This window comes from Octopus sinensis, linkage group LG22 (genome assembly GCF_006345805.1).
Source record: "Octopus sinensis linkage group LG22, ASM634580v1, whole genome shotgun sequence".
In the NCBI taxonomy this organism is placed as follows: domain Eukaryota; kingdom Metazoa; phylum Mollusca; class Cephalopoda; order Octopoda; family Octopodidae; genus Octopus; species Octopus sinensis.
The window spans coordinates 16,079,271-16,093,555 of record NC_043018.1 but is presented as its reverse complement, the minus strand read 5'-3'; the positions used below and the strand labels follow the sequence as shown (position 1 = coordinate 16,093,555).

Here is a 14,285-nt window from a genome sequence, read left to right as displayed (position 1 = left end):
GAAGGGTGATCTCAAAACACTGAGCCTTACGAAGGGGACAACAAGGGACCAAGATATGTGGTGCATTGCTGCACTCAAGAAGATCTGCCCACCACAATAGAATTGAAATCCTAAAACCAAGGTGCCACATAAAAAGCACCAGAGCTGGTGTCATGTAAAAAGCACCCTGTACACTCTTTAAAGTGGTTGGCATTAGGAAGGGCATCCAGCCATGGAAATCCTGCCAAAACATACAATGGAATCTGGTGTGGCCCCTGGTCTTGCCAGTTCCTGTCAAGTCATCCAACCCATGCCAGCATAGAAAACGGACATCAAATGCTGCTGCTCATGATGATGATGAATATGATGGGTAGGATAGAACCTGAGACCTTGTGGTTGTGAAGCAAGCTTCCTAGCCATTTAGCCACAGTGCACTTACTGTGATGGGTACAGATAAGCGAGTATATAGAAAGCGATTAACATGACAGCATTGGATTAATGGATAATATCTTAAACCATTGCTTAAGTAACTAAACACAGAGTGAGTTCTGAATAAACACATACTGTTAGTTATAGCTGTATGTATTTGGTCTGTCTTCAAAATTAAGTTCACTGTAAGATAAAGATAATATCTGGCAAGATTAAGTCTAAATGACTTAACGTTGGATAATCTGACAACTTTGTTATGTCTGTCGCTCTATTAGCTTCTAATGGTGGAAGCACTCTGTCGGTTACGACGACGAGGGTTCCGGTTGATCCGAATCAACGGAACAGCCTGCTCGTGAAATTAACGTGTAAGTGGCTGAGCACTCCACAGACACGTGTATCCTTAACGTAGTTCTCGGGGATATTCAGCGTGACACAGAGAGTGACAAGGCCGGCCCTTTGAAATACAGGTACAACAGAAACAGGAAGTAAGAGTGAGAGAAAGTTGTGGTGAAAGAGTACAACAGGGATCACCACCATCCCCTGCCGGAGACTCGTGGAGCTTTAGGTGTTTTCGCTCAATAAACACTCACAACGCCCGGTCTGGGAATCGAAACCGCGATCCTATGACTGCGAGTCCGCTGCCCTAACCAATGGACCATTGCGCCTCCACTAGCTTCTAATATCCTAGGGGTGACTTTAAACTGTATCTAGTTGAAGGGCCCAGGTTTGGGATTTCTAGAAGTTTGAGGAGTATGGACCTACCTCTAAGACACTAATGTTCCTGGGTCTATTCTGATCCAGGGTAGTGGCACCAGTTAGTGTCTCAGCTCTAGGTTAATTAACATATTAGGGCTTGCCTACCTGTGCATGTGAAGATGGGATATGGCGGACTCTGTGGAAGAAACCTTCATGGTTCAAAGGTGGGGTAGACAGCAGGAGGGGAAGACTGCAGGAGGGGGAAGACAACAGGGGGGGGAAAGGCAACAGGAGGGGATGATAACAAGAGGGAATGATAACAGGAGGGGATGATAACAGGAGGGGGAAGACAGCAGAAGGGGAAGACAACAGGGGGGAAAGGCAACAGGAGGGGATGATAACAAGAGGGGATGATAACAAGAGGGGATGATAACAGGAGGGGGAAGACAGCAGAAGGGGAAGACAACTGGAGGGGAAAACAAGAGGAGGGGAAGACAAGAGGAGGGGAAAACAACAGGAGGGGACGACAACAGGAGGGGGGAGACAATTGGAGGGAGGTCAACAGGAAGGGAAGACAAGAGGAGGGGAAGACAAGCAGAGGGGAAGACAAGAGGAGGGGAAGACAACAGGAGGGGACAACAGCAAGAGGGAAAGACAGCTGCAGTAATGCATTGTGGAGTGCAGAGAGTAACATGAGTGAAAGGCATCTTGGTCCCCTTATGCATTTAACTCCACTGCCAGTCGTCATGACCCAGTTTTGCAATTGGATTAAGGATGATCAAGAGGAAGAGAGTGAGATTAATGGTGCACAACCCTTTCTTCACTTTAAAATAAGTCAATGTGCAAATCATCAGTCACTTCTGAGGATGACTAAATGGTCCTCATTGCCCCGAATAGGAATTAGCTTCCCAGAAATGAATAAGGAAACATTAGCAAAGTAAATGGGTTTATACATGCTTTTATTTATACTTTCTTTGAGATGTTCTTTTAAATCTATACAGAGAATTGAGTTATAAACATCAAAGAATATCATCATCATCATCATCGTTTAACGTCCATTCTCCATGCTAGCATGGGTTGGACGGTTCGACCGGGGATCTAGGAAGCCAGAAAGCTGCACCAGGCTCCAGTCTTATCTGGCAATGTTTCTACAGCTGGATGCCCTTCCTAACGCCAACCACTCCGTGAGTGTAGTGGGTGCTTTTTACGTGACACCTGCACAGGTGCCAGGCGAGGCTGGCGACGGCCACGGTCGGATTGGTGTATTTTATGTGCTACCGGCACGGAAGCCAGTCGAGGCCGCGCTGGCATCGGCCACGAGTCGGATAGTGCTTTTTACGTACCACCAGACCAGGGATCCTGGCTGGTTCAATTCGATTTCGATATCCATAGTAATTAACATCTCGTGGAGGCACATGGCCTAGTGGTCAGAGCAGAGGACTTGCGGTCAAGAGATTGCCGGTTTGAATCTCAGACCGGGTGAAGTTAAAAGCGAACTTCTGTTGACACTTTCGCCACAACTTTCTCTCACTCTTTCCTCCTGCATCTTGCAACTCACCTGTGACGGACCAGCGTCCCGTCCAGGTGGGGAACCTATACACCAAGGAAACCGGGAAACTGGCCCTTATGAGCCAGGCATGGCTCAAGAAGGAACAAACAACAAAAGAACAATAATTAACATCTCAATTAATAATACTGTGTAACAATTTTTTTTTTTTTGTCTTTGGTCAGTGAGTGTTATTTCCTGTTTTCTTCAATCTAAAAATCAAAGGAAATGGGTTCTCTTCCCTTCAAAAATCGATGCATCATTTTTTTCTTTCTGTTTTGCAGTTACAAAGGCTACATTCCACAGCTGAAGTACAGATTTGGTGATACATATGGAAAGACAACTCATAAAATTGCAAAGGTTCAGTATGTGTGTGGTGTGTGTGTGTGTGTGTGTGTGTGTGTATTTATATCTATCTATCTATCTATTTAAATGTAATAAAATGTTTTAAAAGAAATTCAAAGTGCTTACGTGATAACTGTAACCCTACTTTTGAGCCACCCTGTACATATATATGTGTGTGTGTGTATATATATATATATATAATATATATATATATATATAACCAAAAAATAAGCAACAAGAATGGATCGGTAGTTTAGTACAATTGTTTCATACTATAACAATTTATTAAAGCTGCAAATACTACACCAAATATAATGTTAAGTAATCTTCAGCTAAATTTCATATAGGTTTTCCAAACATCTTAGAGAGTGTAAATATACTTATAAAGTATATATATATATATATATATATATATTGCAGTTGGCAGTATATAAGACATTTTCATGTAAGATGCACTGCTGTTTTACAAGTATACTTTGAGGAAAAAAAAACAAATTTTATTTTTTTTGTCATAGATTTATTGAAAAATATTTTTAAGTGGTTTCTCTCCTCCTCTCTGCACCCCTCTCCTTCTCTATTTCTCTCTCTCTCTCTCTATGATTGCCTAAACACGACAGAGTGTACAAGGTGTCAATCATCTCAACAAACGAATGAAAAAATAAAGAACTGTTTACTTAAATGACCATTTTTCTCTAATTCCTCTTTCCTTTCTTACGCTGTTGTCTATGACTTTCCAGGAGATTGAAGAGTCACAATGGAACTCTTGTATCAAGAAGTCACGTACGGACTTGACACCCTTTCACGCTTCTATCCAACGTGAGATGACACACCTGAAGGAGGACACTCAAGACATTGTCAAATCTCAACTCATAACTGGATACACAGGTATGCTATTGTATATTCTCCTCTCTCTCTCCCTTTCTCTATCTATCTATCTATCTCTATCTCTCTTTTGTGTTCCCTTTACACTCATATATATACATGTATATATGTCTATCTATCTATCTATCTATATATATATACATATATATATATAAATACACACACATATATATATATATATACTCTTTAATTCTTTTGTTTCAGTCATTTGACTGTGGCCATGCTGGAGCACCACTTTGAAGGGTTTTAGTCGATCCCAGGACTTATTTCTTAAGCCTAGAACTTATTCTATCAGTCTCTTTTGCTGAACCATTAAGTTACATGGATATAAACACACTATTACCTGTTGTGAAGTGGTGATGGGTCTACAACACAGACACAAAGACACATACACACATTGATATATATATATACATATACAACGGGCTTCTTGCAGTTTCTCTCTACAAATTCACCTACAAAGCTTTAGTTGTTCCAAGGCTATAGTAGAAAACACTTGTCCAAGGTGCCAAGCAGAGGGACTGAACCCAGAACCACATGGTTAGGAAGCAAGCTTCTTACCACAAAGCTACGCCTGTATATATGTATATATAATTTACAATATATCTATCTCCCTATCTCATACTTTTAGGGTATATACCAAAATTATCATTTATATACGGAGATACTTATCCAAAAGCGTCTGAGATTTCCATGAATAATTTCAAAACTGAACAAAAAGAATTCAGACTCAAGAAGTCTCTTTTGGAGAAGCAAACCAGTTTTCAATCTCCATTGACGCCAATTACTTCAGAAGAATTGTTAAAAAATAAACTTTGTGAATTCCTTGGTAATCGCTCAAAGGAAACTTTTGCAGGTATGTTTCATTTATATATATCTACTAGCAGTATCGCCCGGCATTGCTCGGGTTTGTAAGGGAAATAACTATATAAGCATTTTTAGAGATGTAAAGTATAATAGCCATCTCAATATGGCTAACTACAAAGGGCGGGGGGTTACTGTAGCTTTTTACGTTCTGAGATTTAATAATACAATTTTAGAGAGTTACTTCCCTTATATATGCCAAAAATGCATTAAAAATGGGAAAAATTGATGGTAAATTTTTTTTTAAATCGTAGACTCATCGTAGACACGTGCTAATACCCAGAAGGGCTCGATATGAATCACGACTATAAGATACCCGGTTTTGGTTAAACTGCACCGCAAAATGTGGGAGTAGTTAGGAATCTAAATCGTAAGAGACAGGCAGCACACAACCTCACTTTTATATATATATAGATATATGTATATTTTTCTCTCAATGGTTTTGATTAAACCTTACTTTGAAATTAATTATGTATCTTAACCTTTTAGCATTCACATTATTCAGCCAAAAGCAAAAAGGGTAATGGGTAAAGAGGCCCTTTGGCCCCAAATGACCATGGGATTGCACCTAGAAAGTTCCCTTCTGAGGCACAAGTCCAAACAAAGTAGTTTATGGAAGACCACTAAACATTTTGTCCTGCACACTAATGATTCTGCCAGCTTACCACCTAATAATAATAATAATAATAAATGCCCTGATGCAGTACCAGGCAGTGGCTCTCGTGGCTTCTGATCTTAACTGATTGGAAGTGTTATCATGTACATTGTTTTGTCTTGGTATAAAAGATGGGCTACAGTAAATATTCTGCTCAATACCACAAATTTGCTTGTTAGTTGTTTGACCTTAACCAGTTGAGCATGTCCCTTAGTGGCTGACAATACGTGCATCTCTGATCACGGGCAGAAGTAGTGGGGGAGCATCATAGCCGTGTGTTGAGAGGAATTTTTTTGGGTTTGAATAATTCACCTTCGGAAACATGGGTGGTTCGTTCAACATCCTTAAACAACCCTTATTCAGGGACCTTTTGAGCGCGATGGGCTACTCAACCTGAAGAAAATTCTAAGTGAGTCCCACCTGCAAGGTCATGCGCTGTTTATCTTGATATGAGATCACCATTTCGCACACATATGGTTGTGATGCATGTGCCTAGTGTACCCTTATCAGACAGGTAGTCATGATGGGTATATTGGGCTTTGTATATTTTACCCCAGTGTCACTTTGATGGTATGAACTGCTCTCTCACTCAATAATAATAATAATAATAATAATGATACTTTTTACGTGCCACCGGCACAGAAGCCAGTCAGCTGCTCTGGCAACGATTACGCTCAGATGGTGCTCTTAGCACCCCCACTAGTACGAATGCCAGTCATCGATTTCGATTTCACTTGCCTCAACAGGTCTTCGCAAGCAGAGTTTAGGGTCCAATGAACGAAAGGCACGCATAAGTGGACTGGTTACACCCCTGGCATAGGCCACAAGGTTATGGTCTCACTTGTGCTTGCCGAGTCTTCTCAAGCACAGCATATTTCCAAAGGTTTCGGTCACTAGTCATTGCCTTGGTGAGGCCTAATGTTTGAAGGTCATGCTTCACCACCACATCCTAGGTCTTCCTGGGTCTATTATTATTATTATTATTATTAACTTCACTGTCCCCTCTATGTTTTGTGTTCAGCCCTGGTGGCCAATAAAGAAAGTATTATTATTATTATTATTATTATTATTAGGTGGCAAGCTGGCAGAATCATTAGCGTGCTGGACAAAATGTTTAGTGGTATTTCATACATCGTTACATTCTGAGTTCAAATTCTACTGAGGTCAGCTTTGTCTTTCATCTTTTCAGGGTCAGTAAAATAAGTAGCAGTTGTGTACTGGAGTCGATGTAATTAAGTAACCCCTTCTCCAAAAATTTCAGGCCTTGCGCCTAAAGTAAAAAGGATTATTATTATTATAATTAAAAGTTTTTATAAATAAAATAAAGTAAATTTTCAAGAAATCATTATTATTATTATTTGATATTGTTATTGTTGCAGCTTCGCGCCGTTCATTGACAGAGGCCCACATTCCTGGATACACAGGTTACATTCCAAAAATCAAAGCCACTGACACAGGACTCGGCTGTCGCTACCATTCCTCCAATTCCATTGCATTAAAACAGTTCTGGAGCAGTCGATTACCAAAGGAACAGAATCTAGGAATGTGAGTATGAGGTGGGATTTGGTTATAGGAGGTGATGTCGTAAGAGAGAAACCCTGAGGTTAACCTTTGGTTAGGTAGAATCTCTGTAGAGGTGAGAGATGCTAGGGCAGACTGGGTAGAGCTGTGCATACAGGGAAGTGTTTGTGTGTACTTGGCAGAGCTTAAGTAGAAGCTGGAGAGAGCGTTTGTTACATAGAGCTCATGTAAAATTTTGATACAATTTTGGAGAATTTTGGTGGAGTCTGAGAATAACTCTGAAATGACTTTGGTTACAGTGAACTTGTGTAGAATTTTGGTATGACGTTTGGTAGAATGCAGGAAGAACTTGAGAAAATATTCAGTAGAACTTTGTGATTGATATTGATTTTTATAAGGAAAAAAAGACTAACAGTAACTTTTAGATCAGTAGCATTCTTCAGATTGTAACTTTTGTTTTATATTTCTATGTGGTTTCTCAAGTTTTCTATATATCTTGGTTCTTCTCAAGGATGGAGCTTAGTAGTTGCAATGCAGATGTGGTTGAATGATGTATTTTTGTGACATATAAGGAATTGTTATGATTTGTTTCATTGGGTCATGTGATAGTTATACCAATATATGATAGTCATAACAAGTGTCCCCAGCATACAAGTGGTATCCCTAATTTCTAGTCTTCTATGGAAACATGCCCAGTCATGGGAGAAGCTGGCCCTCTGAAAGGCAGGTACTACTCATTAATTATATTTAATTATGTTAATATGTTCACAATAAGTTACACGTCTAACATCTTCACATTTCTTATGGGTCTGTTGTTTCTTTTTTTCTAAATTGCTTTCACAGATCAAACAAAAGTGACACAGGGATATACAGAATTGAGGGTATGATTCCTCACTACACGGGGTATCTACCACGTAAGTAAATCGTTTTTTTTTAACCCCAGATCAGCCTTCATCCACCAGGCCTATTATCAACAGTGTTCCTGCCATGACTATCTCATTTTCTCGTTGTTCATACTGGCATGGGCTGAACAGTTTGACTGGGCTGGCATGTTGCACCAGGATTCAGTCTGATTCGGCATGGTTTTCTACAGCTGGATGCCCTTCTTAATGCCAACCACTCCAAGAGTGGGTGCTTTTATGCGCCACCAGCATGGGTGCCATTTGTATGACACCTGTATCTGCCATTTTACTCAGCTTGATGGGTCTTCTCAAGCACGACATATAATGCCAAAGGTCTTGGTCATTGCATCCGTGAGGCCCAACACTCGAAAGGGGCTTGGCCACTTTGCCTCTGTAAGGCCGAATGCTCAAAAGGAACTCAATCATCTCACCTCCATGAGGCCTGTTTGAAAGGAACTCAGCTGCCTCGCCTCTGTGAGGCCCAAACACTCGAGAGGAACTCAGCCACTTTGCCTCCATGTGGCCTAGGAGCTTAGTTGCTTTGCCTCCAGAATTAATCATGAATTATCTCATAGCTTTGAGATCTCAAGGATAGGAAGGACATCCAGCCATAGAAACCATGCCAAATCAGACTGGAGTCTGGTGCAGCCCCTCAGCTTGTCATCCTTGATCAAACTTTCAAACCCATGTCAGTATGGACAACGGACTTTAAATGATGATGATGATTGTTTTATTCTTAGAATGGCATTGTAGGGTAGGTGTGAGAGGCCAGATCTGGTTGGTTTGAACATAAAGCATGAATATTTGGGCTGGGTGTGTCCAGTTTAAAGTTAAAGGGTTAGATGGAAATTTTGTGTGTATGTGTGTGCGTGTATTTGTGCTGTTTCACAGAATCCTGTTTCTTTTTGATTGCAGAAAGGCGATACCGATATGGGAATACCTATGGTGACACCTGCCGTTCTTTAGAAGTGTGTTCTCGCCAGAAGATATGCTTTGATCCCCACGGACAACAAATACGACCTTTCTCAGTCATTTTTTAATAAATACAGAGAATCATAATAAAAAAGAGTAATAAATACAAAACTATACAAATTAATAATAACAATCCTTTCTACTATAGGCACAAGGCCTGAAATTTTGGGGGAGGGAACCAATCGATTAGATCGACCCCAGTATGCAATTAATACTTAATTTTTATCAACCTCAAAAGGCTGAAAGGCAAAGTCAGCCTCAGCAGGATTTGAACTCAGAATGTGAAATTTTGGAAAAAATGCTGTTAAGCAGTTTATCTGACATGCTTAACAATTCTGCGAGCGAACACCTTCATATTAAGTACCAGACTTAAATTAAGTAAAATTGCTGATTTGAGCAACCAAACCCTTCAAGGTGGTGCCCCAGCATGGCAGCAGTCATTGAATAAAATATTACAGAAAAAACTCACAACAATAGGGACAGATTTAGAGAAAACCCACAAACATATAGACAAACCCATGTAGATAGGACAAACCTTCAAAATTAGGACAAACTTACAAAACTAGGAGAAACCCATAGAAATAGCGATAAACTCAGAAAAACAGGACAAACCCACAGAGATAGAGGCAAACTCAGAAGAATACACAAACTCATAGATATAAAACAAACTGTCAGAAACAGGGACAGACATTTAGAAATAGGACAAGCTCACGTAATTGAATTAGGGTAAAAAGCTGATGAGGACTTGGCCAAAGAGGAAGGTGTCCGTTTCCAGCCCTTTCAATTCTGTCCACCATACAACTGCTTTTGCTAAGGGCACCAGATGGATAAACACTACCTGCCCTTCCCAGCCAAATTAAGGATAAAATGACATGCAACCCTATGGAATATGTTTGAAATAAGAGAACTCTTCACAAAAGACCGTGGATGGTTGAAATTGTTTTATTTCTGCCCCCTCCCCATGTCCCCTTTAATACATGTATTTACAAAAATAGAGTCATCTTTAAATAAAATAATAATAATAATAATAATAATGGTGTGACTGTTTCCATTTTCTCATTCTCAACTCTTTCTTGAAAATTTTCCTTTCAAAACTTTCATCGTTCTTATCTTCTCCACTTTTCTCTTTTTGGCAGCAACTTTGGCAATGTTCTGCTTCTGTTTCCTCTTGTAAGAAATGTCTGGTCGGGTGACAGCCTGCATTATTTAAAAACAAACAATTGATGGTTAAACTGTAAAAACATTTGGCGGAAAAACAAATAAACAAATATTTAAGTATGTATGGTATAAGCATAGCAAATTGTCAATTATCTTAGTCCTTTGTCATATATATATATATATATATAAAAAACACCCACTACACTCTGTAAAGTGGTTGGCATTAGGAAAGGCAGCCTGTCATACAAAACCAGGCCACTAGCAGACAATAGAGCTTGGTACAGTCTTTTGACTCATGCTAGTATGGAAATTGGTCGTTAAATGATGATGATGATGATGATTATTATATATATATATATATATATATCACCATCCATCGTGGCCGCTTACCAGCCTCATCTGGCACGTAAAAAGCACCCACTACACTCATGGAGTGGTTGGCGTTAGGAAGGGCATCCAGCTGTAGAAACATTGCCAGATCAGACGGGGCCTGGTGCAGCCTTCTGGCTTCCCAGACCCCAGTTGAACTGTCTAACCTATGCCAGCATGGAAAGCGGACACTAAACGATGATGATAATGATGATCTAGATTGTACACACACATATATCTATGTCATCATCATTTTAATGCTCACTTTTCAAAATCAAAATTAAATGGAAATTGTAGTTGTGGCACCGACTGACTGGTTCCTGTGCTGGTAGCACGCAATAAGCACCATTCATGCATGGGTCGTTGCCAGTGCTGCCTGAATGACTCCCATGCCAGTGGCACGTAAAAAACACCCACTCTCAGAGTGGTTGGCATTAGGAAGGGCATCCAGCTGTAGAAACATTTGGTAGATCAGATTGGAGCCTGGTGCGACCTCCTGGCTGGCCAGTCCCCAATCAAACTGTCCAACCCATGCCAGCATGGGAAACGGATGTTAAACGATGATGATGATGATGATGACTTTTCCATGCTTGCATGGGTTGGACAGAATTTGTTGAGGCAGATTTTCTACAGCTGGATGCCCTTCCTGTCACCAATCCTCACCTGTATGCAAGCAAAGTGATACTGTCCTAGGGCCAGACACACACATGATGCAGAACATCAAAAATGAATGGTACTGCTTGTATGGCAGTGACAGTACTTTTACAACCGACATGCAATGTCAAGAGAAGGAGACAGAAACACACACAACAGGCTTCTTTCAGTTTCCATCCACAAGATCCCCGCACCAAAGTCTTCAGTCAGTTCGGGGCTATAGTAGAAGACACTTATCCAAGGTGCCTCGAAATGGGACCAAACTTAGAGCTATGTAGTTACGAAACAAGCTTCTTAATCACACAGCCACACCTGTGCCTATATACATATAAATTGAAAAGTAACACAGAAAACATAGTCCTTGTTAATGTCTTATATGGCGTACATGTGTTTCATGAGACCAGCAGACTTAATTACGCAAGCATAAAACCCAGTTATGTGAATAAATGCTGCTGGTCCCCCTTCATCGGTGTTACTCAGCAAGTGAAGTGAAGTGCAGAAAATAGTGGAATAACTCACCTCAACTGCTCTCTTCTGTTTACGGGAGGAAATTCGCTCCATCCGTATTTTCTGTGCTTGAGCAAACTTCTCTGAGAAGACGGTGGTGCCAACTGTTTTCTTTAACAGTTCCAACACTTCTTGGGTCAGTGCTTTTAACTTTGGATCTGAAATAATAATAATAATGATAATAATAATAATGGCTTCAAATTTTGCCACAAGGGCAGTAATTTTGGGGGAGGGGCATAGTCAATTACATCGATCCATGTACTTCACTGGTACTCAATTTATCAACCCCGGAAGGATGAAAGGCAAAGTCAACCTTGGTGGAATTTGAACTCACAACGTAGCGGCAGACGAAATACCTATTTCTTTACTACCCATAAGGGGCTAAGCACAGATATCACAAAAGTCGATTGTATCGACCCCAGTGCGTAACTGGTACTTATTTAATCGACCCCGAAAGACTTAAAGGCAAAGTCGACCTCGGCGGAATTTGAGCTCAGAACGTAGCGGCAGACGAAATACCTATTTCTTTACTACCCATAAGGGGCTAAACACAGATATCACAAAAGTCGATTGTATCGACCCCAGTGCGTAACTGGTACTTATTTAATCGACCCCGAAAGACTTAAAGGCAAAGTCGACCTCGGCGGAATTTGAGCTCAGAACGTAGCGGCAGACGAAATACCTATTTCTTTACTACCCATAAGGGGCTAAACACAGATATCACAAAAGTCGATTGTATCGACCCCAGTGCGTAACTGGTACTTATTTAATCGACCCCGAAAGACTTAAAGGCAAAGTCGACCTCGGCGGAATTTGAGCTCAGAACGTAGCGGCAGACGAAATACTTATTTCTTTACTACCCACAGGGGGCTAAACACAGAGAGGACAAACAAGGACAGACAAACGGATTAAGTCGATTGTATCGACCCCAGTGCGTAACTGGTACTTATTTAATCGACCCTGAAAGGATGAAAAGCAAAATCGACCTCGGCGGAATTTGAAATGTGAATGCAACGGCAGACGAAATACCGCTAGGCATTTCGCCTGGCTTGCTAACGTTTCTGCCATCTCGCCGCCTTTAGATGAAATACTGCTAAACATTTCGTCCAGCATGCTAACAATGGCTCAGCAGGTAGAATATCAGGAAGGAAAGAAAGGAGAAAGGAAGGAAGGAAAGAAGAGGAAAGATGTAGGAATAGAAAAGGTAAATAAGGTAAGAATGGTGAAGAGGCACCAACCTGGCATTCTTCTGGTGTTATTGAGTTCTCGATGGAGAGCAGGGAGAGCAATGTGTATGATGTCTGCAAGGAGTTCCGGTCCAAGATCAATGGCAACAGCGGCAAACCATTTAAAGACATACGATCGCTATAACGAGGAAGAGACATTAAGATTACAACACCTCACTACCTTGATGATAATAACAACAACAACAACAATAATATAGTGATGAATTTAAATAACGATTTCTGGTTTCGACCTCATAGATATATATATACATATAGACACACACACACACAGGTGTGGCTGTGTGGTAAGAAGCTTGCTTCCCAATCACATGGTTCCGGGTTCAGTCACACTGCATGGCACCTTGGGCAAGTGTCTTTCTTCTACTATAATGTCGGGCCAATCAAAGCCTTGTGAGTGAATTTTGTAGATGGAAACTGAAAGAAGCCCGTCGTATATATATGTATATGTTTGTGTGTCTGTGTTTGTTCCCCCAACATCGCTTGACAACCGATGCTGGTGTGTTTACTTCCCCGTCACTTAGCAGTTCAGTAAGAGAGAATGACGGAATAAATACAAGGTTTAAAAAAAAAGAAGAAAATAAGTAAGTACTAATGTCGATTTGTTCAATTAAAATTCTTTAGAGTGGTGCCCCAGCATGGCCAGTCTAATAACTGAAACAAGTAAAAGACCAAAAAATAAAAAATATATGTGTGTGTATGAGTGTGTGTGTATATATATATATATATGTATGTGTGTGTGTGTGTGCAAAAGAATAAGGCAAAATCATACACCATCTCACCTTCAATACACTTCTTGGGTTGTGAATGTTTTCGTAATGAGCCTCATGGATCATTTTACGTGTGACCCAGGGTAGAGACACCCTGTACTCTCCGGGACCTTCATCTTCCTTCTCACCCTCTTTTTCTCCGTCTTCTTCCTCCTCATCCTCATCCTCCTCTTCTTCTACATCCATTTCTTCCTCCTTTCCTTCCACTCCGACAGGTTCACCAATATCCTCATCTGCTATTGCCTCTCCTTTTTCTACTTCCTCTTCCTCATCCTCCTCTTCTTCTTCTTCCTCCTCTCCCTCTGTCTCTTCATCCTCCTCTTCCTCTGTCTCTTCTTTCTCTTCCTCCTCCTGCAGCTCATCAACTTCATCATCATCATCATCATCGTCATCTTCCCTTCTTCAACATCCATGCTCTCCTTCACCTCCTCCTCTGTCACTGTCTTTATTCCTACTTCTTTCAATGTCTCCTCTGCCTTCACCTCTGACTCACCCTCAGCCTCACTGACCTTCACCTTCAATATTCCCTGCAGGATGTTCAAGTGTTTGATGACTTTGGTAAGGAAAACCAAGTTCTTCACAGCCTGGAGAGAGAAAGAGAGAGAGAATGAGTAACAGAGACAGGGAATGAGTGAGAGAATAAGTGAAAGAGAAATGAGAGAAAGAGAGAGAGAGAAAGAGAGAGAGAGAGAGAAAGAGAGAGAAAGAGAGAGAGAGAATGAGTGAAAGAATAAGTGAAAGAAAAACGAGAGAGAGAATGAATGAAAGAATAAGTGGAAGAGAAGCAAGAGA

The 14,285-nt window shown here is 40.8% G+C and overlaps 3 protein-coding genes across 5 annotated transcripts in view; 1 reads left to right on the top strand and 2 right to left on the bottom strand.

Annotated features, from left to right (window-relative positions):
* LOC115223261 (protein FAM166B-like) overlaps positions 1-8,974 on the top strand; it is a 15,199-nt gene extending 6,225 nt beyond the window's left edge. The window contains exons 2-7 of the mRNA XM_029793763.2: positions 2,935-3,010; positions 3,733-3,880; positions 4,509-4,733; positions 6,776-6,941; positions 7,761-7,831; positions 8,735-8,974. Coding sequence (XP_029649623.1) covers positions 2,935-3,010; positions 3,733-3,880; positions 4,509-4,733; positions 6,776-6,941; positions 7,761-7,831; positions 8,735-8,859 — 811 coding nt within the window. The 3' untranslated portion in view covers positions 8,860-8,974. The remainder of the gene's footprint in view (positions 1-2,934; positions 3,011-3,732; positions 3,881-4,508; positions 4,734-6,775; positions 6,942-7,760; positions 7,832-8,734) is intronic.
* A 743-nt stretch (positions 8,975-9,717) lies between these two features.
* On the bottom strand, positions 9,718-13,827 carry LOC115223263 (small subunit processome component 20 homolog). The gene is made up of 4 exons (XM_029793764.2): positions 13,506-13,827; positions 12,718-12,844; positions 11,492-11,637; positions 9,718-9,988 (listed from the first exon to the last, which is right to left on the bottom strand). Exons 1-4 carry the CDS (start codon positions 13,677-13,679, stop codon positions 9,854-9,856), a joined length of 582 nt encoding a protein of 193 aa, XP_029649624.1. The 5' UTR covers positions 13,680-13,827; the 3' UTR covers positions 9,718-9,853.
* The window catches only part of LOC115223260 (small subunit processome component 20 homolog), an 85,509-nt gene continuing 84,867 nt past the window's right edge, over positions 13,644-14,285 (bottom strand). For 2 of the 3 annotated variants that reach the window (XM_029793762.2, XM_036512303.1), the window contains one exon: positions 13,644-14,077. In XM_029793762.2, the coding sequence (XP_029649622.2) occupies positions 13,748-14,077 (330 nt within the window). In that variant the 3' untranslated portion in view covers positions 13,644-13,747. The remainder of the gene's footprint in view (positions 14,078-14,285) is intronic. The other variant, XM_036512304.1, reaches the window with a different exon arrangement.